The sequence below is a fragment of the Acomys minous genome (assembly GCF_964271855.1).
Source record: "Acomys minous genome assembly, chromosome: 10".
NCBI lineage: Eukaryota > Metazoa > Chordata > Mammalia > Rodentia > Muridae > Acomys > Acomys minous.
The window spans coordinates 73,642,899-73,665,826 of NC_140491.1; the positions used below are offsets into that span (position 1 = coordinate 73,642,899).

A 22,928-nucleotide genomic window follows, 5' to 3' on the forward strand; every position below is an offset into this window, starting at 1 on the left:
CTGCAGCAGGAACGCCTTTGTCACCATCACCTTGAACTGCAGGCAGTAAATAAAAGCCAGGTGGTTATTTTTCAAGTGAAGTGATGTGTATTTCCCACGACACTTGTAGAAAGAAAAATGGGCGGGGGAGGGGTAAACTGACACTCTAAACAGAGATTAGCTCTTAAATTACAAAATACATGGCTGTGACGACATTCGAAGCTCTCAGGAAGTTCGTTAAGGGGAAGATTGGGAGGCGTGCAGTGTGAATGCGTGGAGGGGTGGAAACAGCTGAGGCAAGGACTCAGTCAACAAGCCTGGCCTGAGGGTGCCGGCTCACTTGTTCCCCATGGGCCAGCAGAGGAGCCTGTGACTACAACCCTGTTCCAGATGGGGAGACAGAGGTTAAACATGGCATAACACCTCGGACTAAACCAGGATTATAAATCAGTTCTCCAGCGGTCTTCCTGTCTTCCTGTACCCTTATTCTAAAGCACATGATGGTTCATACTGGGGCCACAGAATTCTGAATACTAACTATTGGTTTTGGTTTTGTTTTGTTTTTTTTAAGATTAAAAAAAATTTGACTGCCTTTTATTCTTTAAAAGTGAGGTCTCCTGCAGTACAAGTTGAAGGTGTGCTTGAGCTTCCGGCCCTTTTGCCTCCCCCTCCCCACTGCTGGGGTTACAGGCATGCTCTGCCACAGCCAGTCTGTGTGCTGGACATCAAGCTCAGTGCCTGCTGCATGCTGGGCAGGCCCTCTGACAACTGAGCCATACCTTCAGCTAGGGACTTTATGTTTTAGATTATAAAAGTCATCTAAGCACTTTTATTTTGGTGGGAGGTAGATCTTTGGAGAGAAGTATAAAGGAATTAAAATGGTTCCTAATCCCACAACTTGAAAATAGACACGAATAATGTTTAGATGTCTGCATTTGGAATTAGGGTGTCAGGACATGTAGTTTAGACTGTTTGCACACCCCAAACATATTTCTCATAGACAGGCACATAGTGTGCATTAAGCGCATCTATGACGTAGTTACAGTTCCTCCTTGGTTAAAGATTTAGTGGTCACACGACAAGTCGCCTAGCATTCAGCCTCCTCTCACAAGCATCAGATGTCTCACTATATTAGCTGTAGGTGGCTTTGGAGATCATGGCATCCAGGGATGCCTTGTGGGTGGAACACACATAAAAGCCACCATTTAACCCATTTTAAAGTGCACCGCTCGGTGGCATTTGGGACTTTCATGAAGGCTTTGTCATCATTGCTGCCATGTCATTTCTGAGAAGACATTTTAACCCTGGTAGACAGGATTGGACCTGCGCAGCAGCCGGCTGTTTAAAACAGGGTGTGGTCAGGGTGGTGGGCTTAGTTTGATCTGCCATCATGGTGGGGGACCTCATCACCTCCTTCCAAGGTGCTCAGACTAGACAGGTCTTCCTCATGGGACTCTGGAGGACAAGGATGTCCTCTTCCAGAGTCACTTCTGGCTGTCCTGCCATGGCCCATTCCTCTAAGGGCTTTGTGTGTGTGTGTGTGTGTGTGTGTGTGTGTGTGTGTGTGTGTGTGCGTGCGCGCGCGTGCCTCCGGATGGCCCTCTCAGCCACCGATGTCCCTTCACAGATGCAGAACTACAGCTTCTGAGGGAAGTGGTTTTCTTCACCTGGGAAGCACTAACGACGCAGCTGATATATAAGAGGAAATAAAAGGATGAGGAGTGGCATCTTCGCTGGAGATAATTGCAATTATCACACCGAGACCCACACCATCGCAAGTACTGTAAAATCCTGGTTTTACTTAATAGCATTTTAATGGAAATGTCAGGCTTATGGAATAAAAGTGACTAGTAAAGAAAATATAAATCAAGCTTACTGGTCCTTTGGGACCGTTTCTGGAAAAAAATTGAATTTGGTATATCCTCGATTCATTAAAACAGGGGGAAGAATCCTGGAATGTTTTATCTAGTATAATTTTTCAAAACAGAATTCGTTTTCATTAAAACTCGTGTGAGAAGCCACCCATCTCCATTTTGTCTGGGAAGCTCACCGTTAAAAAAATCACCACTGATTATTGGGGACCTACTACATGTCAAGATTGAGCTAGCTAGGTTACCTCAGTAATCCCATTTGTTTCCAATAGCAGGTCTCTGAAGTAGGTGGAAAGCATTTCCCCGTCGCAAGGCAACCAGGTGACATTTGCCCACCCTCACACGGTCAGCTGAGGGATCAGAATTGACCCTGGGGCCGTCTCCCCCATGCCCAAGCTGAGCTTGCTATATAGTTCTTATGATTATTTGATTAAAATCAAATCAGAGACATTTTTTCTTCTGTATAAGCTGTACATAGACCCGGAGATGAACAAAAAGGAGGGCGATATATAAAGCAAGATCAAATCCTAGTTTCGCAGGAGTTGCTTGAATTCTCTCTAGAGGAATGACTTCCAACTCTTATTAAATATACCTGCAACCATTTTCCACGCCTGAGAGATCTCCTACACACTGGTATGTCCCAGGGCCCCTGGACGCACGGGTCGGGTGGACAGAGTCTCTCCTGCCCAGGGGCATGTGACTGGATGGGGACAGGGAGAGTCCCATGTGTGAACCACACTGGTAGTGTCATGTCCAGGAGGCCAGCATGGGTTCTGGTCTTGATTCTGAGTTCTAGAGACATTTGTTGGATTTGGGAGTACAGGAGAATGTCAGAGGTTTTGATGCATGGGAAGGCATGATCAGATCCGGCCAAGGGGAAGGCAATCAGCTGGTAGCACAAATTACTGATAGAGAAGGACAGTACAAAAACTGGAATAGACTAGAATCCTTTTGGATTCTCTGAGTCACGTGGGGTAAGGAAGAATTGTCTTAGGGCACACACTAAACCTAATGTTGTTCAGCTCATGGTCCATAGGTTTTGAGTTTAATTTTTGTGACTTTGTGATTTTTGTGACATGATGTCATATCTACACATTTCATGCTTGAGACTCACGTAAGAGAGTTATCAGGGGGCTGGAGAGATGGCTCAGTGGTTAAAAGTGCTGCCTGATCTTCCAGAGGTCCTGAGTTCAATTCCCAGCAACCACATGGTGGCTCACAACCATCTATAATGCTCTTCTGGCATGCAGGTATACATGCAGGCGGAGTACTGCATACATAATAATAAATAAATGAATAAATAAACCAGCATGGCACATCTGCCATCCTGAAAGTGGGGTCATTGGACTTGCTGCATTGGTGTCTCCTGAGAACTTGCCAGAAAGGCACACTCATGTATGCTTTGTGTGTGCTGGGCCAATTCTCTGGAAGGTCTGGACTCGGGATGGAGCCTGTGACTCGCTGTCTAGACAGGAGAAGATGAGGCCTGAGAAGATGAGGCCTTCCTAAGCCAGGACCACTGCATAAGGATGGAGCCAGGGAGCCACTGCAAGGCACTCTTCAGGCAGACAGGGCAACCACTGTTTGAAAAAGGGGGGATAAGGAGGCAGAGAACAGCCAGGTTGCATGCTCCTGGCAAAGCTGTGGCCAGACAGGATGCCCTGGGACATGGACATCTTACAGGACGGAGGGCTGTAAGCAGGCCTCTTCCCCTGCTGTTTGCCACAGCCCCTCCATCACTCTATCATCATTTCAGATGTGCACATAGCACACCATCGCTCATGAAGAAATGCTAGCCACGCACAACAGAGTGCCTCAAATTAGGACTGTAGCTAATTTAAAGCGTCTCAGGATGAAGTCCCTAAAAATAAACTCCCAGAAAGCCCAGTGCTGTCACTTGACAAATCTCTGCCGTGATGGAGCCCCATTTGCCTGATGGGTGATATGATGCAATTTGAAGAGGAGACATAGACGGATGTGCCAGGCAGACGTTCCCAAGAGATGAGGGCAGGACTCAGGGAAGCCTCTGCCTGATACATGCAAGTCCACTGAAGAGCCAGACCAAAGCGGAGGATGGTCCAACCTGTCCCTCTTCATGCAATGACCCTTCATTCCCTGAGCCCACGCCTGGCCACTCTCACCTCACCAGCAACAAGCACACTGGTGACACTAGTACTTCCAGCCAGTCACTCAGCCCATTTTAAGTATGTAAGGACATCACATTCCTACAAGACACAGGAAGTCAAATCAATGTATGGTGGAGCCAGGATAGAAAAATATGCATATATATCGACATATATGTATACACATGTTCACATACATGTAAACATAGATTCCATACGAGAGACAACACATGATATTTTGGGTGGCTCCATTTTAGATATGAGGGAAATGTGTTCGGAAAAGCTGACTGCTTTAGAAAAGTAACACAGCTATTAAATTTGAACCCAGAGCTATTTAGGGTTCAAAACTGACACTTTTCTCAGCTTGTTGTCATTATTTAGCTTAATTCGTTTTCTCTTCCTTTGTACTTATGGAGAGAGTCTGTTACTTTATTGGGTAAGAAAAGCTTAAAGGGAGAATGGGTGAGGATGGATACAACCTGTGCCAGCCAAAATGCGGTATTGTTTAAGACCTAAATTCAAGTGTTCTGTGAGGCACCAAGATGAACTAGCGAGGCTTCTAAGTGACTTAAGTGTGACTTCTGGGAGGGTCGATTGTTGACGCACTTTATTTGGGTTCTTATACCTCTACCTCCTTTCCAATCCCCTGATACTAGGTAAGAGAGAAAGACGGTTAGGGGGAAAGAAAACATACACCTCTTTAGACTTAGTTCCTTGGGGCAAGTTCAATTTTGTGGTCAGGATATCCAGCAAACCAGCAAACCAGCAAACCAGCAAACAGCAAATGCAACAGCAGGACTAAACAGTGGCATTGGTGGGCAGCACCAAGGAGAGCAGCAGCTGCCTTCTTCCTTTGAGCGCTCTGTCCCTCTCCGGGCTCTGACATTTATACCCTCTCAGAATCCTCAGAATTAAACTATCTGCAGCTGGCAGAGATCATGCCCCTTCCAGAGCGTGAGATAATCATAGTTAACAACTGTGGGCAAACTAAATCAGCCCCATACCCCACACCTGGGATTAAAACAAAAACATGTTTACATAACATAACCGAGTTTTTTAAGGAAACCAAAACTTCCACTACAGTCAGTCACTCATCTGGATGTAGTTGCTGCACTTTGTTTGCCAAACACATCAGTCTGTTGCTTTTCCACCCTGGGCTCCTGTAATTCATGACACAGAGCGTGTGTGGAATGCAAAGCAGGGAGGAAGCCAGAGGCAGCAGCCCCATCTCTGTCCTTGCTGTGGGATGCTTCGTGGAAGCATGACCTGGGCTGGCCACTCGACTGTTTTCTCGCTTGGCCAGACAGTGAATCAGGAGAAGGACAAACTCAAGGACGTAGTCTTTTGGCTGCTCCCCCAGACCTGAAAGCAAGTCTTTTCAGAGCTGGAGAGCTCTTTAGGGGTCACTGGGCCCGGCCCTCTTGTTTTCGTTTTTCAGATGAAGGACCTGACAGCTCATTTTCTACAGGCCTCCCAACACGCTTCTTGGTTGGCAGGGCACCCTCTGTGTCACGTGCCTTCCCTGATGTCCCCTTTGCTAACTATATTGCAGCACAGTTGAAAGATGGAATGTTCTGTGCATACTGCTCAGAAAGCCATGCTACTGTGGCTCCTCTCCAGTGGGGCACAGGCCTGGTGATCTGGATGGTTTGGGGGTATAGGTGTGGAGATTGGTAAATCAATGAACAGTTAGATCAGCTGTGCTGCTTGAAGCCACATGACCTTAGGCAAGTCATAGAACCCCAAAGCTTTATGTAAGACAGAGTAACACGGCCTGACTTAACAGTGAGCTCAGCACAGTGCCTCGATCTGGTGGGCTACTTCTATCATAATCACCCAGTGCTTCGTCATCTCAGAGGGCTCGCCATCTAGTCACCAGGGAGATCCCAGGGGAATATGGGCTCCTGATGTATCCCCACCTCACATAACTAGACACAGGATTGCCCCCCTGCTGCTCCAGCTGCTGGGAGAGTGTCGTGTCAGGCTGCCTAGGCCACTGTCCTCGTGTCCTAGCCTAGACCATACTCCATGGTCCGTCAATGAATATCTATAACCATGTCTTGTGTGCTATTTCAAACTTGGTTCAGGATTACCACCATCATAAAACCCTGTGCTGATGGAGGTATTGTTCCAACCCCCACCCCACACTCAAAACAGCTAAACCCAGGAATTGGAGGGAGCCAGCAGTGACTTGACTCTTCCTGAAGTAACTTAGGGAAGGAGTGACCAAGCCTTTGGTTGAAAGGGGACATCTAGTGCAAGGCAGAGGCAAGGCCCAGTCTTCCTGATGCCTTGTTCAGAGTCTTTAAATGAACAAAGAGGAAAAGTCCATTCAATTGGAGATTGAACACCATGATGGCCAGAATTCCAAATGAATTCTGGGTACTTTGGCCAGGAGGGAAGGTGACACATCCCAGGCTTCACTTTTCCCAAGAACCCAGAGAAGTTCTTCAAAGTCTGTGCTTGCCTTGAATGGTGTCATTTGCTCATTGCCTGTCTCCTCTTCCCTATCTACATCCCCTCTCTTGGCAGATGTGCTTTCCCAATCACTCATGTGTTCCTCCTTTTCTATAACCATTTCTGCAACTTTTGACAAAACAAAAACAAAACAAAACAAAAAAACCCAACAACAATCATTCCTTCATCCATAACCTTCCTGACTTTGTACATCATCAGATTCTTTTGTTGTTGTTGCTGTTGTTTGTTTTGTTATTTTGGGACAGGGTTTCTCTGTGTAGCCCTGGCGGTCCTGGAACTCAGACTCTAGATTTGGCTGGCCTCAAACTTAGAGATCAACCTGCCTAAGCCTTCCAAGTGCTGGGATTCAAGTGCATGCCATTCATCATCATATTCTTGATCACTACCAACATTGTCATCTTCATCATCACCATAACCACCACTGTCATCACACCACCTCCATCACCACCATTGTCATCACACCATCTCCATCACCACCACTGTCATCACACCACCTCTATCACCACCACTGTCATCACACCATCTCCATCACCACCACTGTCATCACACCACCTCTATCACCACCACTGTCATCACACCATCTCCATCACCACCACTTCCATCACCACCACTGTCATCACACCACCTCTGTCACCACCACTGTCATCACACCACCTCTGTCACCACCACTGTCATCACACTATCTCCATCACCACCACTGTCATCACACCACCTCTATCACCACTGTCATCACACCACCTCCATCACCACCACTGTCATCACACCACCTCCATCACCACCACTGTCATCACACCACCTCCATCACCACTGTCATCACACCACCTCCATTACCACCACTGTCATCACACCACCTCCATCACCACCACTGTCATCACACCACCTCCATCACCACTGTCATCACACCACCTCCATCACCACCACTGTCATCACACCACCTCCATCACCACCACTGTCATCACACCACCTCCATTACCACCATGACATCATCTTCACAATCACCTTCATATTCATCACTATCATCACGATAATGATAATTTACATCACCATCATCATTTTCATCATCATCACATCACCATCATCATCACTATCATCGTCATGATCACCATTTTTGTCACTATCACCACCACCACCATTATCATCACCATCTTCATGATCAGCACCATTGCTATCGTATCACCGTGATCACTGCATTGCCACCATCATCATTATCATGATATTCACTGAGAACTTACTCTGACTTTCATGGTGCAAGAAAACACAGTATACTTGATATCTTTTTCCCCCCAAAGAGTTTATCATGCTTAAACGGCTATTTCTTTTAACTGTCCATGGGATATCTGGTTTTTTTTTTTCTGAAAAAAATTACAGAAGGGCAGGTCCTATAGTTGCTTAATCTACCACTATACCGACCTCCTCCACCCAGCTTCGTTGTGCATTTGTCTTGCCGTGAGTGTAATCACTATTTGATGATTTCTCATAACAGTCTAACTAGATACAACTAGCCCAAGTTTACATCCAGCAACCCTGAGAGTTAGGGACAGTGAGCTGGCGGCCTCGACGGTTGGGCACGAGTCGAAACTCTATGCCATACTGCATATTCCTAACTCTACGCAGACCCACGTCTGATTGCCAGAGCGAAACACTCTTCTTCCTTTTCTCTCTCAGTCACTGCCAGATCCTGCATGCATTCCAGGGGAACAGAAGCTTCCTAGTGGCTTCAGCGAGACTATGTGACAATTGTAATCAGCGGTTGTATTAGCTCGCTTCGCCACCTCCAGAATTAGCAGAAAAGGCCAACTCCAGCTTTCATTGTGCAGCTCTGCTAATGAAGGGATCCTCTTAATTACACACTCAGTGCAAGGCTGAAACACAAAACATTTTAGTATTTAAACACAGTTCTGCGTCAAAGTACAGGCTGTGTGAATGCGGGCTAAATGGGGACAGCCATGTGTAGATGGCGCTCTTTGCTGAGGCTGCTTTCTTTTTGGCATCCGGTGTCACCCAAGCCCAGTTCCTTGTCTGCAGAGGTCCTAAACGTCTTTTGGCTGCTGTGGATCTCAGCCTCATCATTCAGTGGTTTCACAGGACTCCACCAGGCCAGAGAGGGCTTGGCCGACTTCCTGCCAACTCTGCCCGCTGAGTGATTTGCCTGAAGCATTCCCTCAATCTCACGGTGCCAGCATGCCTGCCCTCACCCTGAAGGACAGGCGTTGAACCCCAAACCATGGCAATCATGGCATTTGCACCCCACCTCCTTTTGCCCTAATGCGAGGGGGGACCTAATAGGACAAGCCATTCTCAGGCAAGGACATCCTGCTCCTGTGTCTGCATTTGGTCCCTCTGGTCCCTCTTCAACGGACCAGCAATTCCACCTTAAGCTAAGTGTCAATCTTGTGGCTTCCAGATCCACACCACCTCATGCCCAGGGATGGATGTAAGCAGCTGGGTCTGGGAGGCTACTGCCCTGTGTGCCTCTCACCCCCAGTTAGGCCCTGATCCTGTTTGCCCTTCACACCTCATCTTTAGAGGCCTGCCACGGCCTCTCTCCCCTCCGTCCATTCAGGAGTACACTTGCTGCATTTCCCATGGTACTTCTTGGTGGACTGTATAATTGTCTGAACTTGCATCACAGCTGTTTCTCCTGAAAGACTGTAAGAAACGAATTGATTTGTGGTCCCCTCGTCTCTTACATTTCACACATGTTGCGAGGAAGGCCTGCTGGCGAACGACTGCATAAGCAATGTGTTCTTGAACAGGAACGACAGGGAGAATCTGGGGTGAGTTGGGCTGAAGGCATGCCATTTGCTGGGTGTCATTTTCGGGAAGCGCTCGGCTTCCCTGAGAGCAGTGATGTTGGGATAACGCTTGATGAGAAGAGCAACCTTATTCTGGATCCATCTTGTACTCACTGTGTGCTAGTGGTGAGACTCAGTTTCCCCTCAGTGAAACAGAGATGGGCAGTACTGTCAGGAGAGCTCAATGGGAGCACAGAAACAAGGGGATAGCATTCTAGCTAAAGCATGGCATGTGGAAAGCTGCTGCCATTCACAGGCTATGTGTGTGTGCATGTGTGCATGTGTGCATATGTATGTACATGTACGAGTGTGCATGAAAAACAGAAGAAAGAAAGATAGAGTCTTGCTGTGTAGCTTAAGATGGTCTTGAACTCAAGATCTTCCTGCCTCAACCTTCCAAGTGCTGGCATTGGAGGCACGTGCTGTCATGTCCCACTGGACACATAGTTATCATGTGCCTACTCTGTAGTGAGGGACGTAAGGTCAGTGCAAGACCACCTGCTCCAGGAGCGTCCACCTCCTCCTCCACATGATAATCTCCTTTTCCTAAAGATCCCTGGCCTTAACAAACTAGTTGTTGTTGTTGGTTTTAATCAGCTACTAAATTAGGCATGCATATTAGACATCAGGTCTGGAGAGAAAGTCTGACTTTTTTTTCTTCATGTGATTTTGAATTCCCCTAACATAGAGTTGTTGTCAAAATCCATTAAAGTATTTAATTTCTCTTGTCACCGCTCAATTCCCTGAGCAGACGTCCAGACAGTGTGCTGTGGTGTTTCTCACCGATGTACTGACTGTTTAGTCATGGCAGGACACTTCTTAGGTGACATCACTCCAGTGGCTCTAGAGGTTTTAGAGAGACCGCACTGAGCTCAAGGCCAAGGTTAAGGCAGGAAAGTGGAGCGGTTAGAGCCGTGGGCATGATGGAGCTCAAGCAGGCCTGCCCTGCCATTTACCAGCCCAGTGACCTCAGGAAAGGTACGTAAACCTCCAGGCATCAGTTTTCTCATCAGCCAAGTGGTGACAGTGCCGAACCGATAGGATTTCCTAAGTTCTGAGCAGAATACCAAACACAGAGAAGCTGGGAGAATGCCATATGTGTCACTGGCCCTCAACACAAGACAGCTTAAGTCTCAGGGACGTGAATATAGGGACTAGGGTCTAGAAGCTGTCACCCTCCCCAGCCCCTGCTTCTTCAACTATCTCATTTGCTAAGATCACATTTTGACTGGTTTTTTTTTTCTTTGTGTGTAGGAGGCACACAGGGTACATGAACATCTGGGGCCAGAGGTCAGTCTCTGGGTTAGTTTTCGGGAACTGTCTACCTTAAAAAAAAAAACAAAACACCTTTTTCTTTTATGTGTTTGGTATGTCTGTGCCGCACTACATGTACAGTGCCCGTGGGAGGTACCAGAAGAAGGTATCAGATCCCCTAAGACTACAGTTACAGTCATGAGCCTCCATGTGGGTGCTGGGGATCTAACCCAAGTCCTCTGGAAGAGCAACCAGTGCTCTTAAGCCCTGCGCCGCCTCTCCAGTCTTCCCTACTTTATTTTCTGAGACAAGATCTCTCACTGACCTTGAGCTTGCCAGTTATCTCCAATCTTCCTGGTACAGAAAGCACAGGCATGTATCAGTGCACCCAAATGTTTACGTAGGCACTGGGGCTTGAACTCAGGTCCTCACGCTTGCCTGGCAAGCACTTTACCAATGAAGCTATCTCCCCAGGCCCCTTGACATCCTCCTAACATCCTCTAACACATTCATTCAAATAAATTAGTATCTACTGGACTGGATTCAATGAGTAGTCAGAGGTTTCCATGCCAACAGGAAAATGGTGTGGATCTAATTCCACAAGGTCGGGGCTCAGAGTCTACACCATTCAGCTTCCTCACTAACAAGTAGGTGCTGAAGTCAGAGCTTGCCTCTTCCTTGGTTGTCATGGCAACAGCTAGTGACCTCCCCTTAATCCTGCCAAACACACATGCCCACATCCATGCAGTAGGCTTGGATTTATAGAAAGTGGTGGCCCAGAGATAGTGGTAATTCCTGCCCATGGAACTCCATGCTGCTCACATGAGATGCACTGGCACCTGTTTTTTTTTTTTTTTTTTTTTTACACGAAACAAAATTAGCAAAAGTACATCTTTTGTCAGGGGAGGAGTCAGGGCTTCTAACATACAGATGCGTCCCTGGGTGATATGGGAAGATCCATGGTCTGTCATCAGGGCCACCATGACATTACTGGAGCATGAGCATCAGAGAGAAAGGCTGGTATACCTTCCCAAGGGCTCTCCTGCCTTGTTCAGCATTTGAGGCACCTCAGCTGTCCCAGGCTCAGAGCACAGCTTCGCATCCCTGAATGGACCAGCTAGCTAGCTTGTTTTCCCTCTTCCAGAGTGCTCTCTGCCCATCACTGCAGATGGCACAGGAATCTGCCCAAACGGGTTTGATTTTTCTTCCTCTCACTCTTTGGCTCCACATAGCTTTTAAAAGTCACCTTCTAAGCCCAACACCTGTCAGACAAATCCACCCAGATGTCCCACCTGCATCTCAGTGGGTCCAGCGTTCCAAGTTGAACACAGTTTGTTTCCCAGAGCCTGCGTCTTGCTGTTTCATGTTGTTATTGGCAACTTCCACAGTGCAGTTAGCCAGCTCTCAAACTGCTTCTTGCTTGTCCTCACTTTGGTCTCTGGGTAAGAGCTTTAAAGGCTGCCACCACACCCTCTTCCATTCAGGGGCTCTGATTCTGGAGAGGGAAGTGGTCAGTGGTCAAGGCTGTGGGGCCAGGATGACTGGGCTCCGCCTGAGTGCATGCTTGCATCCATAGGACATTGACCATTACCATAACCCTTGGAGGTTACATGCCCCATCTTGGAGATGAGACACCGCCTAAGGGACTGGGGTGACACAGTTTGCCCAAGGCCATCCAGAGTGGGACTAGTTATGAGTATAGCTCTGCTTCACTCCAGGGCTCACACCCTCTCCCAGGGAGCCAGGTGGCTTTGTCTTTCCTCTCTCCTCTTCTCCCCTCCCCTCCCCTTTTTTCTTCCTCTCCTCTCCTCTTCTCTCCTTTTCTCTTCTCCCTCCCTCTCCGTCTCCCTCCCTCTATCCCTTCCTTATTTGAATTATGTGAGGCAGGATGTCCCTGCTGCATAGCACTGGCTCGGTTTGAATTTACAATCCCCCGCCTCTTGAGTGCTGGGATGACACAGGTGCACCAACACACCTGGCTTCAGCATAGAGTGTTTGGTCCCTTTTTTCCTGTTTATATGTTGGCACCACGACACTAGAGCTAGCCTCATGTATCTGATGAGGAAGGACCTGACTTCATGGAGAGTGTTAGTTCAGAGCCAGCCAACCTGGATCCCACTTCTGTCCCCCCTCTTTCTCCTCTTCCTCCCTCTCCTCTTCTTTCTTTGCTTGAGAATCTCACATGCATGTCACGCCATTGCGACCAAATCCGCACACCCCCTTCCCCTCCTCTTCCCCACCCCCTTCCTTCCAACTCCTCCCCTATCTCCCCACCGTTACTTCCTTTGTATTTCATGGAATCCTTTTATAAACCCTGAGTCTACTCAGTGTTGCCTGCTTGCTCATGGGCCATCTGCTGGGAGCCGTGGGTAGCCACTCAGGGGCTGTATCCTGAAGAAACCTGACTCTCTTCCATCAGTTTCCAAAGTCCTCAGCTAGGGGTGGGGTTTTGTCCAGCTCCTGCCCGTACTGGGATTCTGCCTGGCCTGGTGTTGGGTAGGCTTTGTGTGTGCTGTCCCAGCCACTGGGAGTTCAGACGTTCAACTGCCCTGTTGTAGCCAGCAAACACTGCTTCCCTGTCGTCGCCCACCACCACTGGCTCTTACAGTCTGTCTATCTGGAGAGGAGGGACATGAAACAGATGTCCCACTTAGAGCTATGTAACCCATAGTCACACTGACTAGGTGTAGAGAGACCGTATCTTGGCAAGGTGACCTTGAAGAAACTACTAGTTACAAGTTAAAGGACTCTGGGGGGGGGGGCTAAACAGTGTCCCCACCCTCCACACATTTCCAGGTTCTAATCCCCAAGACTGTGACTGTCTGAGCCCTTACCAGGACCAGTCTTTGCAGAAAACATCAAGTTCAAGTCTTCGGGATCATCTGGACCGAGAGAGGCCCCTAAGTCTAGTGACAGGTATCCGGCTGTACAGAGGGTCATCGATATGAACACGCACAGACACGGGTTGCAGTCATATTACCAAGCAACAAACCAGAGCAACGCAAAGCTGCCTCCCTCCACAGGCTCAGAAGAGCTGTGGCCCCATCATTTGAACACTGGGTCCGGAACCACAAGGGGATGCAGTTCTGTGGCTTTGTGGCCTGTCTGTAGGTGATGGGTGAGGCATTGCTAATGGCCAGCAGGCCTCAGTATTCTCCTCTCTGGATTGGGTAGCCACAGAGGGTTACTCTGCAGTGGTGGAGAAAGAGCTTCAACAGGGCCTGGTGTGCAGTGCGCCCTGCGTGAAAGTCAGGTGCACAGAGCTCTTATGGAACGTTCCCAGGCAACACCTTGGAAACATCTTCCCCAAGGCACACCTGCTGGCTGCTGCCGCCGCCTCCTCCATTCCCAGACTGGTAAACTGTTTAACTTCAGATCCTGAGTGCCAGAGAGTGGAGCATCCCCTTGTGAGCCCAGCTGCCAGGGACAAATGGACGGCCCGGAGGCGGTTTGTGTCCTTGTAAGGCTCGCGAATAAGTGCTGGCCTAGCTCCAACCCGAGATGATGAGGCTGTCACATTGGGTTTCACAAAACATCTGTTTTCAGGAACAAGTTGGTTGTCTCGGGCCGGCTTTAGTGATAACAGTATGTTTTGCCTATACACAAGCCGGGACATGATCACTGAAGCCCAATATGACCCATTTCCTGAGAGGCCGGGGCCCATCAAATTCTTCACAAACACTGATGACATGTCGATAGGCCTAGGACATTTCCTTTGTTGCCACAAACCTGAGACAACCCTGACCTTGGCTCACAGGGATGCTGTGGGGGGGAAGGAGACAGCACTGTCTCTCAAACTGGTTCCTCTTAATGGCTGTGCCTGATTCCGTAAGGAAGTCAGGTCTGCGGGCTTCACGCATCCGACGGCAGCCATGGCTGAATGATAACCTGCAATTTCTCTGCCAGTGTTAATCGACTTTGGTTGGTTACTGAGAATTCGACTAGGATACACTATGCCGGGGCACATACCAATGAGGCCCAGGATTCGGACCTGGCTTTGCTGGATTGGATTCAATTCCAGCTCGAGATAAGACCGCATGGAGTGGTGTGCCCCACGTGAAATGGGCAGGTTGCGCCTTGGCATGAGATAGAGAGGGGACCGGAACAGAGATCCAAATAGGAGGCAGCAAGATGCTGTAATCACAGTCTGAGAGGTAGAGGAGTGGCCTGAGCCAAAGAGCAGAGACTCTACCAGGGGTAGGACTGGGCGAGAGAGGAGGGGAGCTAGCTCAGAGCATCTGTTTGTCCTCCCAGGGCAGTTTACTTGTACCACAACAGCAGTCTGTCATGCCCTTTGGGAGTCAGGCCTCAACTCCTCGTGAACCAGGGGTCTGGAGTGGGTCTTGCTTCCTGCCACCCGGGTCCTCTGCTGACTTGCAGCTGCTGTGGCTGCGAGCCCTATGCAGTGGTGTCACCAGAAGACCACTGCCCTGCGTCTCTGGTCTCACTCCCGTTTCTAGTTCTCAGTATGCTGTGCTCTACCTGGATCCCGTGCCTTTCTTGTCCTTGGTAGTCTGATGCTGCGATCTCTAAATGCATGGGCATGAAGCCCATCCTGGCTGACAGGTGAGATCCCAAGGCCAAATGTGAATGGTACAGAAGGCAGAGCTTACAGCATAACTTCCCTAGTTCTCTGACATCCTGGAGTCTGCTCTCCAAGAGGGGGTCGGGGGCCGGGGCTCAGGGAAGAGGCTTTGGGCACAGAAGTCCCAGAGCCCAATACCCCTGCTCTGTATGCAGACAAGGACTGAGCTCTGAAGATGGAAAAGACTTGTCCAGGAGGAACCTGGATTCCCAGATCTTAAGTTTGCTGTGACAGCATCCCCAGCTCTCCCGTGGGTCGCAATCAGCTCTTTGCAGACAGCAGCTGGTTCGGGGTCATCTCTGACCCTCAGGCTGCTAGCAAGCAAGGGGCTCAGCCTAGGACAGTGGCTCAGTAATACACATTACTTTGGCCTGATGTGAACCTGTCTCTTTGCAAATATATATTTATATCAGACTTGGATACATTTCCTGGACGGCAGAGGGATAATTTCAGGACTCTGCAGATGAGCTCTGAGCAGGAGCCGTTTCTGCTTGGGACGTGAAGCAGATGTGGAAACGGATTATACAACAGCCAGAGATGCCATGTCATGTTGCCATGCTAATGTTCTTCCTGCGTAGCAGTGACTCTGTGCTCACACGTGACAACTGCCGCCTGAGGCCATGGCCAGCACGCCCTGCCCTGGGGGCTTTGTTTGTAGTCCTAGCAAGTCCTACCCTCAACCCTGCCAGGGGGGAATTACCAGCCCCTTTCTGCAGCTGGGAGCTGAGTGACCCGGAAGTTAAAGGGTTTGCCCGAGGTCACACAGCTCAGGAGTGCTGGAGCGCAAGTGGTCTGCCTAAGGCCAGCTACGATGGCATGAGAATAGCCATAACAGTTGACAAGGGGTTTGCTCTGTGCTGGCCATGGAAGCGTGGACGCCCTCCTTCTCCCCAGCCCCACGGCTCGACTCAAGGTGAGGTTTCCAGGCGGCCCACACCCAGCTAGCGAGAGACAGAGCTCAGAGGCAAAGACAAGGCATGTGAAGCAGTGTGGGCCAGCTACCCTGCATGCCTGACTGAGGAAATTGCTTAGGAAACCTCTCAGGGCTGCTGAGGAGGCTCAGCAGGTAAGGGTGCTTGCCACTAAGCCTGACAATCTGCGTTCTATTCTCAGGATCCACAGGGTTGGATTGATTCACACAAGTAGCCCTGTCACTTCACACATAACACCCGCCCCAACAAACTAAACAAATGAAATTTTAATTTGCTTGTTTTTTTTTTTAATGTTTGGGGTTTTTTTTAAAGTTATTTTTTAAATTTGTAAACCAAGGCTTACGAGTGTAGGTTGGCAACAGGGTGCTTTGTGGGCCGTGAGTGAGGTCCTGACTTCAACCCCCAAGACCTCAACAAGGAAATTAACATCTGGTAAACTACATATGACACTAACCTTGCCTTTTAACTCTTTTCAGTGACAAATTCAGTGATGTCATGGACATTCTTTGCTGTGGAGCCATCAGCATCACCTCCTCCAGAGCCTTTCCTTCTAAAAGGAGACAAAGGACCCTGCTCCCCCTCCGTGCACCCCTGCTCTACTACTGCCTTGGGATTTCCCCTGCATAGATGAGTCAGTATTTGCTGTACTCACTTAGCACAGTGCCCTCAGGGTGGTCCACATGCAGCTTGTGTCAGAACTTCCTTCCTTTTGGTAGGAAGTGGTGGGTACTCCATGGTAGTGGAGGCTACACTGGCTCATCTGTCTGTTGTAAAGACTGTCTTTGAGATTATGTGTACACTTGGGCAAGTCACCTTCTTTCCTGAACCCAAGCCTCTAGCCTGCCTCAGTGTCTGTGATGTGTCTCTACTTGCCTGGTGGCTACACATTAGAAAAACCAACTTCTCCCCCTACCCTCATGAGATGGCCAAGTCCTCTCTCTCGTCCCCTCAGGTCCCATGAGATGATGCCATTTGTCACCACCGAGAGACGCTTGGATTCTCACAACTTCTCTGCCAGTCTTGTCACTATTTATGTCCTCCTTTTCCAAAACATCTCTCCTACCACAGCCAAAAACCATAGCCCACCATGTCTCCTCCGGCTTCCCTCTACCCCTCAATCACTAAATCATTACTTTCAAAGAGTTGTCCCATGACTCCTCCTTAGACTGATGTCCCCTGAGCATTTTGATGTCACCTGCATCCTTGGGCATCCCAGGGCACCCCAGGGCCTTTTCCTTGCTCTATTTTCAACTCTGTACTCTCATTCCTTGAGATTCATGGGGATATGGTCCAAGAGCAGCTGTGGGGAACCTGCAGCCCAGGACATCCAAGTCCCTTATAGAAAATGACATGATATTTCCAGAGAATGGGCTTACATCCTCCTGGATATATGACGTCATCTTCAGGTCACAATACCAAATAGAATGCAAATGTTATACAGAGAGTGCATACACTGGGTTGTTTAGGAAACTGCGACAAGAAAAATGTCTGCACATGCTCAGTACAGATGCAGCACTCAGGAGTACCTTCACTGTGTGACTGTACTCAAAGATGCCGACCCTGGGAGCAGCATGAGCGGACCGCATCGGTTCTATACAACACTTGCTCACTCATCTCCTGCTTTTTCACCTCCCCATCTAAAGAAGACACTAGTTCTCAAGACAGGGGTTTGGTGGCATCCTGTGCCTACTTGCTCCTCAGAGTCCACCCCGAGGAGCACTCAGTAAGCCCCTGTGCAGAATGCAGCTCTCTGTGTGTGACCCGCCACGCTGTCCTGCTTGCCTACCTGCGCCTTTGCGCACACCGCCACCTCTGCCTGGAATGCCCTTCCTCCTACCACAGCCTACCACTCTGCCGTCTCAGTGGCTCCCTTCGCTAGGCTCTCACAACGCCATTCTCCACAAAAACCCGTTCTTGAGTCTACACACTCCATCACAGCTGTCTCTTCACCTGTCTTCATCAGTTTTTCAGCAGCCAGGTCCATGGTGACAAGATTGGTGGCTCTTAGATCCTCAGTGCCAGGGTTGAGCTTGTCATGGATGCAAGAAAATGTCAGCCAAAAGAGAAATGAGCTGACCTTGTGAATCTCAGCTTTTCCCTCCTGAAATAACACCAGGAGTGCTCCACTGGGTTGGACAAATCATGCCCCATGAGCAACCTCACTGCCATGCTTCGTGCAGGGTGGGCAGTTTCCCCCAGAGGTCTGGTATGCTGGCTTGAAGGAGTAGCTCCCATTGGCTTATATGTTTGAACATTTGCTTCCTCAGTTAGTGGAACTGATTGGAAGGATTAGGAGGTGTGGCCTTATTAAAGGAGGCGTGGTCTCATTGGAAGAGGTGTGCCAATGGGAATGAGCTTTGAGATTTCAAAAGCCCACACCAGGCCCAACCTTGCTCTCTCTCTGTCTCTCTGTCTCTCTGTCTCTCTGTCTCTCCTCTTTCCTCTGGCCCTCCTCTCTCTGATCCTTGTGGATCAGATGTGATCCCTCGGCTGCTGCTTCAGCACTGTGCCCGCCTGTGTGCTGCCATGCTCCCTACTACGATGACCATGGAGTAACACTCAGAGACTGTAAGCACGCCTTCAGTTAAATGCTTCCCTTTATGAGTTGCATGGCTTGGTCTCTTCACAGCAACAGAACAGTAAGTAAGACATTGGGTCAGCGCTCAGGCACAAGGGGTCGATGTGAGAAATCTTGGGATCATGGGATCCATGGAGAACCCTGCGTCCTCTCCTTTAGAAGCCACCCAGAAGTCCTTGCAACATTGTCCCCTCTGGGAGCTGGACTGATGAGTGTCAGTCCCAGAGAGAGTTCCTGTCCTTTCCTGTCTTGCCCATCACATTTTGGCAGCATGCCCTTGGAGCCCAGAAACTATCCAAGTCCACTCTCTTCCCAGAACCCACTCTATTTATAATCATTACGTCATGAAGTGGAGAACATCCAAGGACCTTGGGAACCAGTTATGCCTAGCCCTTGGTTTTGTTGGTTTGTTTATTATTATTTTTTTTAATACCTGAAATACAGATTCCAAGGGGCTGACTGACTTGTTCATATAACATATCTTGTTAGGAACTTCACTCTCTTTTTCCTTAACACAGAACCTCTCTTCTCTCTAGTGGGGCCCTAAAGGAATCTAGAGTTTTAGTCTAAATTCTTATCTTGGCCAACAGAATCACTGAAGAGAAACTCATTTGCAGCCTGCATCCTTTGCAGTCAGCAGCATCCAGGTGGTTCCAGATGTGAGGGTCTCTGTGGGTACCCTCTCAACCTCCCACACAGAGAAAGCGGATGAGCTCCCCAACTCTCTTGTTTTCAGTATCCTCTAGAAAAACGGTCTGCCATCAGCAGAGGGGTGTCTCTGCCACTCTGCATGGAGCGATGGTCCTCTGTGTGGGCACAGGAGCTCTGTACAGACTGGGCACTTACGTGGGTGGATGGAGGGAGGCAATGGCAGGGGTGAAGCTGAGCTGAGAGCTGGGGTTGTGGGAGAGTCAGGAAGGCAGGTAAGGGGTGGCCTGGCTGGGAAAGGACCCTGGTCCCTATCTCATGGCAAGGGAGCCGTGAGTCATCTACAACCTCCAACCAACGAATGCACAAGTTCATTCCCAGAGGAAACCATTACTCCTAATTATTATTATTAGGCATAATGACTAATTAGTAAAAATAGCTCCCATTTACACGGTGCCAACTTACGCCTGCTTCTTAATGTGCATTTCCCCCTCTATTTTACTCTTTTGGGCTTATTTCCTAGTTTCCTCATTATAAAGTCAATATGTGCTCAAGGAAAAAAATTATTGAAAAGATCCCAAAAAGCAGAAGCAAAGGGGCCAGAATTTTCACCATTTGGCTCTTGGTAAAATGTTACAGGCATTGCTAACATGTTTCTATCCTTCCTCATGTGTGTGGCGGGGGGGAGGGTGAGGGACAGACAGACAGACAGACAGACAGACAGATTTAGCATAAATGGTGAGGACACTGAGGATCAAGAGTCACACAGCAGGAACATGGGTCCTTTCCTCTTCTTCCATGCTCACATTCACACCAAGAGCGAACTGGGCATCTGTTTGTCTAGAGGCATAGTCTTGGTACATAGCCTGGGCTAGCCTCCTAAGCGCTGGCGTTACAGGTTTTGTGGCACCACCCCTGGCTTACATGGGGATGGTTTCCACTGCGTTTTGCTGCCTTGTTCCCTGACCCGTGCCCTGCTCCACACCCTGGTGGGAGGAGCAATGGCAGGTAAGAGACAGCCCCACTATGTCCACTCAGCTAGTCAGTACCTGACTATGGAGAGCGAGGAACCCTTACGCTTCCATGAAGGCATTCTGTCAGAAACTGGAGGGATTCTGTGTTTTCTGTCCATACAGATTTCTGGAAAGCTGAAATCAGAAAGCATAAGGAACTATTTTTTTGCCGGCTGCTTTGCATCAGACAGTTAAGTAAGCTCTATAGAGATACTGTGGAGTGGCTCAGAGGTCGCCGACCTGGGGCTCAGTCTGCGTGCCCAGAGGGGCTGGCGTGGGAGGGGCAGGAAGGGCCTGGAGTTCACTTTCTGCCAAACTTTAAACAATACCAAAGGTACTCAGTGTCTTTATGTTGACACAGACAGAGAAAGAGGTGACTTGGCTTATGTGACAAGCACTGGCTCCAGGGGATATAGAATGAACATCACAGTGTCCCCCTTCCTACCAGGAGTTTATAGTAGGGAAGAAAGGGTCTGAGAGGAGCTGCCACATAGGCTAAGGTATAAGAGAGGGAGGAAAGCTCACACACTCAAGCCAGACATAAGCAACCCCCCCACCCCCGCGAGATCAGGTCCCCACAAACCTATCCATGTGTGAGAGTTACAGCTGGGGTGGGGAGGGGCCAAGAGCAGGAACCAACTGTTTAAAGGTTTTGTGTTTAACTAGAGTCCTATGTTCATGGAAATAGAGTCAGAAAGACAGAGGAGGGAGTCACCGTCTCTTTTCATCTCCCGTTTCTTAAGTTTAGTAACGGTGAGCTGGCACTCTCTGCTCCCTCGGCAGTGTTTGGGCTCTTTTTTCAAACAGTAAAGGCTGTCGGAAGAAAGACGTCTGGAATGGTTTGTTTCCCTGCAGATGTTTCCCCAAAAGCTCACCGTGTGTCTGTGTATACACATGTTTGTGAGTTTGAGTATGAACCTATGGGCACATGTATTTGTATATGCAAACATATGTGTATGCCTATGTGTTTATGTGTGAACACGTTTGCCTATGTGCATGTCTGTGCGCTTGTATGTGCATAGGCGCATGTTTGTGTGTGCATGTGCTTATGTATGTGGATGTGTGCTTGTGTGCAGTTATATGTTATGTGAATGTTTGTGTGTCTGGATTTTTGTATTGTCTAAAGTTTCAGTGACCGCTAAGTTGATAAATGGAGGGTTGTTGAATTCTGCCCCTGAGACCTGTGGGAGAAACAGACTGCTGGGAGTGGCTGGGGAAGCTGGGAGTGCTGGGGAAACAGGGAATGCTGGGAATACAAAGGATGCAGGAATGCAGGCTGAGCAAGTGCTGAAGATATAAAGCTATTTTCTGTGCTACCTATAGGACATATGTGCCACTTTCCTTCTGGCCCTCTGAGGGCGAGTCCATAGCCCATGCTGTCTTCAGCTGTGCCTTCCTGGGAGCCGCCATCCCATGCCCTTACATTGGCTTCCTCCACTTCCCAGCCTCTTTGCCTCACCTTTCCAATGAATGAGTCACACGCACGTCCCCAGTGTGGGAAAACAACTGCCTGCAGGGGGAGACCTGCAGATACCTGGCCTTCCTGGTGAGTGGTCTGGAGCTGATAGGGCAACTGCAGAGGATCCCCTTGGCCCCCGGGGCAGGAGGAAACCACAGTATGTCCAAAGGTTCATAGCTGTGGATCACAGAGAGCCTCAGCAGACTATGGGACTCTTCCTTCCGACTCCTTAGTAAAGAAGCTTTGCAAAGGACAGTGTCAACCCAGTGCTCACTCAACAGCTTGGCTCAGGCCATATTAACTGAATGGGGCCTGGCAATCGAGTAGTAGTGGACTTTTTAACCGAGCCTGAGTACCGAGAATGCCATATAGATATGGCAGAGCGCAGACAGGGCTCCCTCAGGAGCCCAGACATGCCTGGCCACTGCTCACAGGCTGTGTGCTTGGGCTGAAAACAAACAAACAAACTCAAAAAAACCCTGAGTTTCTACTTCGCATTTAGGCTCACGTCAGCTCTGTGACACAAGACACAGGCCCAGGGAGGCTCAGCATCTCCCTGGGCTAGACTTCAAGCCAGCGCCCAGTCTTCCCTCCTTTGCTCTCTCCAATCAGCTCCTCTCAGCAGGCCCAGCGCGGCCTCATTGCCTTCCTTCCTCCAGGTGCTCAGCCTTCGGCAGGCCTTACCATCAGGCCTGCCATCGCCTCTGCAGTGACCCCAGTGACCTTTCCAGCTTCTGCTTCTTAGCAGCCTCCCTTCCCCTCCTTCCACTGTTTCATAGTCTCTTAGCACCGTCCTCGTCATCCTGAGCAACAAGAGCTTGGAGACCCAGAGAGGCAGAGAGGATGGCAGAGAAAAAGGAGAAGCCGAGGTGGGGGAGGGGGCAATATGGCCGGGAGGCTGTGGGGGGTCTGGGTACATAGGTGCTGCGGTGGACACAGCAGAGGTGGCTGAGGTGGGCTGGGGACCAGCCAGTCTTCAGAGAGTGTCTTAGTTTGTTTTATGTTGTTGTGATAAAACACTAGCCGGAGCCATCCTGGCAGAGGAAAGGGATTGTCTGACGCACAGGTTTTAGCCCATTACCTAGAGAAGCCAAGGCAGGGACTGGGGAAGAGGCCACAGAGGGGGTGATGCTTACTGGTTTATCATCCGTGGCTTGCTCAGTGGGCTTTCTTTCTTTCTTTTTTAAAAAAGATTTATTTGTTATTATGTATA

The 22,928-nt window shown here is 49.2% G+C and overlaps 1 protein-coding gene across 8 annotated transcripts in view; it reads right to left on the reverse strand.

Annotated features, from left to right (window-relative positions):
* TTLL11 (tubulin tyrosine ligase like 11) overlaps nucleotides 1-22,928 on the reverse strand; it is a 233,401-nt gene that overhangs the window by 48,627 nt on the left and 161,846 nt on the right. For 2 of the 8 annotated variants that reach the window (XM_084799159.1, XM_084799160.1), the window contains exon 7: nucleotides 20,293-20,391. The exons of the other annotated variants lie outside the window; for them this stretch is intronic. In XM_084799159.1, the coding sequence (XP_084655285.1) occupies nucleotides 20,293-20,391 (99 nt within the window). The remainder of the gene's footprint in view (nucleotides 1-20,292; nucleotides 20,392-22,928) is intronic. 8 annotated transcript variants of the gene reach the window in all.